The 4,661-nt window shown below is 48.8% G+C and overlaps 1 protein-coding gene across 1 annotated transcript in view; it reads right to left on the bottom strand.

Annotated features, from left to right (window-relative positions):
- Window positions 1-3,571: 3,571 nt before the first annotated feature.
- Window positions 3,572-4,661, bottom strand: part of LOC108794245 (V-type proton ATPase catalytic subunit A-like) — a 15,884-nt gene continuing 14,794 nt past the window's right edge. Inside the window, exon 14 of the mRNA XM_018565254.1 lies at window positions 3,572-3,821. Within this exon, the coding sequence (XP_018420756.1) occupies window positions 3,729-3,821 (93 nt within the window). The 3' untranslated portion in view covers window positions 3,572-3,728. The remainder of the gene's footprint in view (window positions 3,822-4,661) is intronic.

Genomic DNA, 4,661 nt, shown 5'->3' on the forward strand with positions numbered 1-4,661 from the left:
GTAAAAGATACAGTCAGTAGCGTCACAAGGGGGGTGTGGGGGGTGCGGCCCGCACCCGGGTGTCACCATTGCAGGGGTGACACCAAAATGACTGACTGTCAATTTGGTTTCACCCCCTCTAAAAAGTCGGGCACTCGGTCATGGACCGAGAGCCCGACAGTGTCAGGAGAGAGGAGGGGACCCGGCGACATATCTCATCCTGCAGGGTGAATGTCCCCTCCTCGCTCTGCTGGCGTCCATCACCAAGATGGGCACCGGCAGGCATCAATCAGATGGCCCCGCATGCGCGGTGACTCCCGGCCTCGGGACGCCCCTGACCACAGTATATACTGTATGTTGTGTAAAAGATAGACTGCAAAGTAAATACTACAGGGTGGGGCACGAAAAAGTAGCCCGCCTCCAATACCGGTACCACGCTCTTTGGAGGAGGCCGCTGCCTCTTGCTCTCTGTCTGGCAATGTAGTGTCGCCCCGTGTGCAGTGTTCCGGCTTTATTTTGCCTTCCTATTTAGTCCTTCTGTGCACATCCCGTCAGAAAGATGGTGTTCTCCCTGATTGTGATTGTGGAAGGTTATATGCAAAGCGGATCGATTAAGGAAACGCAAGAGGCCTTCGCCGACAAGTACCACCAGCTAAACGTTGTATTCAGAGTCTGGTTCAGAAATGGCGTCAAACCGGCTCTGTCTCCAACATTAAGAAATCGAGGCCTCCATCAGTCCGGACGCCCGAAGTCGTCCATTCAGCAGCGGATTGCAAGCAGCCCCCCGAAAATCAACTCGAAGACTGTCTCAGCAAGTTGGTGTATCACGAGCTACGTGTCGGCGAGTGCTGAAATCTCTGAACCTCAAACCGTTATGAATAACATGTGTACAAGAACTGAAAGAGCCCGACAAAGCTAAACGCGTAAATTACTGTACATGGTTGCTGAATATGATTGCTGATGGACATTTGGACCCATTGTTGTACTTCATGACGGACAAAGCTTGGTTTAATTTATCAGGTCACGTAAATTCCAAGAATACAAGGTACTAGTCCGCTGAAAATCCCCACTTGACTCCTGAAACACCACTTCACGATGAGAAAATTGGCATTTGGTGCGCGGTGTCAGGAACACGAATAGTGGACCCAATTTTTTGGGAATCAACTGTGAATACTGCGGTTTACCTGGACATCTTTGAACAATTTTACGACCAACTAACACCAGAAGAAAAAATGTACTGCTTTTTCCAACAAGATGGGGCAACATACAGTGGTGTATTCTGGTTTGGGGCAGCCCTAGGCAAGACTAAACTTGGGCCCCCCACCCACACTAAATCTGCAGGATCTCAGGGGGGCTGTGCAGGATTTGTGGTGTCCTCTACCATAGACCCTGCAGAGCCCACCACAGATCCTGCACAGCCCCCCTGAGACTCTCAGGTGGGCTGTGCAGAATCCATACTGGGCCTGCAGGGTCCCTTTAGCAGCAGTGTGATCCTCTTACCTGCTGCTTGGTCCCTGGCCTACTCCACCGCTGGACTGCTGCTGCAGGACCCGGCCTTCTCCGCAGCCCGACAGTTCTTCGGTGACCCAGCTTCCTAAGACGCGACGGCGCCCTGGCTTCGCCCCTTCCTGATCCGACGTCGCTTTGTCGCCTGGCCCCTCCGGCTGCTCCACCTCGCCCCCTCCTGCTGCTCCCCCTCCTCTGCCTCATCTGCCTCCTCCACCACCGCTTCCTCTCGCCTCCTCGCCGACTCCTCTACGTCTTCCGACTCCTCCGCCCAGGCGCCTAACTGTTTTGGGGGCGCAATTTTTGCCACCCCTCTGAAAACTGCCGCCCAAGGCGAACGCCTTGTTTGCCTCACGGCAGATACGCCCCTGGCAAAATGTCATACCTCACGCGACTTACTGGCACGGGTTCATGAACTGTTTATGGAGGAGCAAAATGTGAGCACATGGTTATGGCCACCACGTCCCCCGTACTTGTCCACATGTGATTTTTATCTGTGGGGAAATGTAAAGCAGAAAGTATACGCCAACAATCCACATACCCTGGATGAACTGAAGGAAAATATCGCGAACATTATCCACAGCTTCACTGTTGAAGAGCTGCAAGCAGTATCAGCCAACATGCTCCAACGTGCCCAAAGGTGCATAGACGTGAACACGGACCAGTTTCAGCATCTGCTGTAACTTGTAGGTAAGTGAATGAAAACAATCCACTTGCTCGTTCAGCTTGTCATACTATCGCCTACTTTTCCGTGGCCCACCCTGTATATGGTGTATGTGATATATTGAGCATAGTATTTACTATGTGGTATATGGAATACAGAGCTCATAGTATATACTATATGGTGTATGGAATACAGAGCTCATAGTTTATACTATATGGAGTATGAAGTGTAGGGCACATAGTATATACTATATAGAGTATGAAGTGTAGGCCATATAGTATATACTATATGGTGTATAAAAGATAGAGATCATAGTGTATACTATATGGTGTATAAAAGATAGAGACCATGGTATATACGATATGGTGTATGTAGTATAGAGCACATAGTAAATATTATATGGAGTATGAAGTATAGAGACCATAGTATATACCAGGCCTCAAAATTTCCACTCGCCCCCTCGCAATTGGCGAGTGAAAATTGCGGAGGGGGCGAGTGGAATGTCAGCAATGGTGCCTCGCCGGCGGGACTAGGGATGGAATACTACCACCCCGGCAATCTCTCACTTCTGTTTTCTCTTCTCTTTCTCACCTGCTGCAGCTACAGAGCGGCCGAGCCCGAGAAGGAGAAGAGAGAACAGAAGCGAGCGAGCGATTGCCACGGCGGTAGTGTTCCATCCAGAGCCGGAGCTTGCTCTCTGCGCTCACTCTCTTTCGTCCCGGGCCGCTTCAGCTCCACTCAGAGAGGTGGCTCTGATTATACCCGTTATCGCTCCCTCTCTCTCCTTCTGGCCGCTTTGAAGCTGCAGCGGCCGGGAGCAGAGAGAGGGAACGCTGACAGGTGTGATCGTAGCTGCTTCCTGGAGCTGGAGCTGGAGCGGTCGGGAGAAGGGAAAAGAGGTGATCGTTCAGCGGTGTGATTCTGAGCAGTCTTAAAGAGCCCCCCCCTCCCAGTCCACATCTTTTGGACGTTATTAATCTGAGTTGCCCCACTCAGACTATATGGAGGATGAAGTGTAGAGCTCATCGTATATACTCTATGGTGTATGTAATACTCATAGTATGTATGTATGTATAGCATAGAGATCACAGTGCAGTGTGTGTGAAGCAGAGAGCACCTTACATTGTATGTTATTGGTATTACAATGTTCCTGATTGCCAGGGCCAGTCTCGGGTTTGAACATTTATTATTGGAATATCTTGTTCTGGAAATTGTCCTTTATTTTCAGATTTTGAAAGCTAGACAAGAAAATATGTTTCTGTAAAATGTTTCTTTTCAATATTTATTGACATTGAGAACGGCGTCCATCAGTCCAGAAGAGGTGATAGCGGAGGATGGTGGCACCTCTGTTCCTCAGAGAGATTGCCATTCATCCCCCTCGCCCCCATCGTTCTTCAGCTAAGTGACCCTGGAAGTCTATATGATGATCTCTGATCCGATATTTAGTGTTTATAAGCGGTCAGTTCTCTGTATTTTACTACAAGCTTCCCACACAACTAGCACAGGCTCTTCTCCACGTGTGAAATCTTCTGTACATCAGGTTCCTCAGGCTCCTCCTGGGTGGGGCTTTCAACACAGTTTAGTCTTCCAGGCTGCGGAATGCCGTCTGCATCTCCTCATACAGCTGGGCATAGTCAGCTTTAATCTTGGCTTCCCCATCCTTTACCGGATCCTGAGAAGGAAGGAAGACCAGATCAAATCTCATGTACAATGTCTGCAGCTTCAGTATTACTCATATCTTAGGTCCATCTACTTTTTCCAGGACTGAGCTGGAGTATCTCTGCTGCTTTAATTTACATGTCATTGACCGCATTAATATGTGTCACATGCCAGCCTAACTCTAACCCTAGAACACAGAAGATCCAGCCTAACTCTAACCCTAGAACACAGAAGATCCAGCTTAATTCTGACCCTAGAACACAGAAGTTGCTGTCTATCTCTAACCCTAGAACACAGAAGATCCAGCCTATCTCTAACCGGAGAACACAGAAGATTCAGCCTATCTCTAACCGGAGAACACAGAAGATTCAGCCTATCTCTAACCGGAGAACACAGAAGATTCAGCCTATCTCTAACCCTATGACACAGAAGATCCAGCCTATCTCTAACCCTATGACACAGAAGATCCAGCCTAACTCTAACCCTAGAACATGGAAAATCCAGCCTAACTGATCCTAGAACACAGAAAATCCAGCCTATCTCTAACCCTAGGACACAAAAGATCCAGCCTAACTCTCACCCTAGAACACAGAAGATTTAGCCTAACTCTCACCCTAGAACACAGAAGATCCAGCCTAACTCTAACCCTAGAACACAGAAGATCCAGCCTATCTCTAACCCTAGAACACAGAAGATCCAGCCTAACTCTAACGCTAGAACACAGAAGATCCAGCCTATCCCTAACCCTAGAACACAGAAGATCCAGCCTATCTCTAACACTAGAACACAGAAGATCCAGCCTATCTCTAACACTAGAACACAGAAGATCCAGCCTATCTCTAACCCTAGAACA

The sequence above is a fragment of the Nanorana parkeri genome, unplaced genomic scaffold (genome assembly GCF_000935625.1).
Source record: "Nanorana parkeri isolate BGI_ZX_2015 unplaced genomic scaffold, ASM93562v1 scaffold823, whole genome shotgun sequence".
Lineage (NCBI taxonomy): Eukaryota > Metazoa > Chordata > Amphibia > Anura > Dicroglossidae > Nanorana > Nanorana parkeri.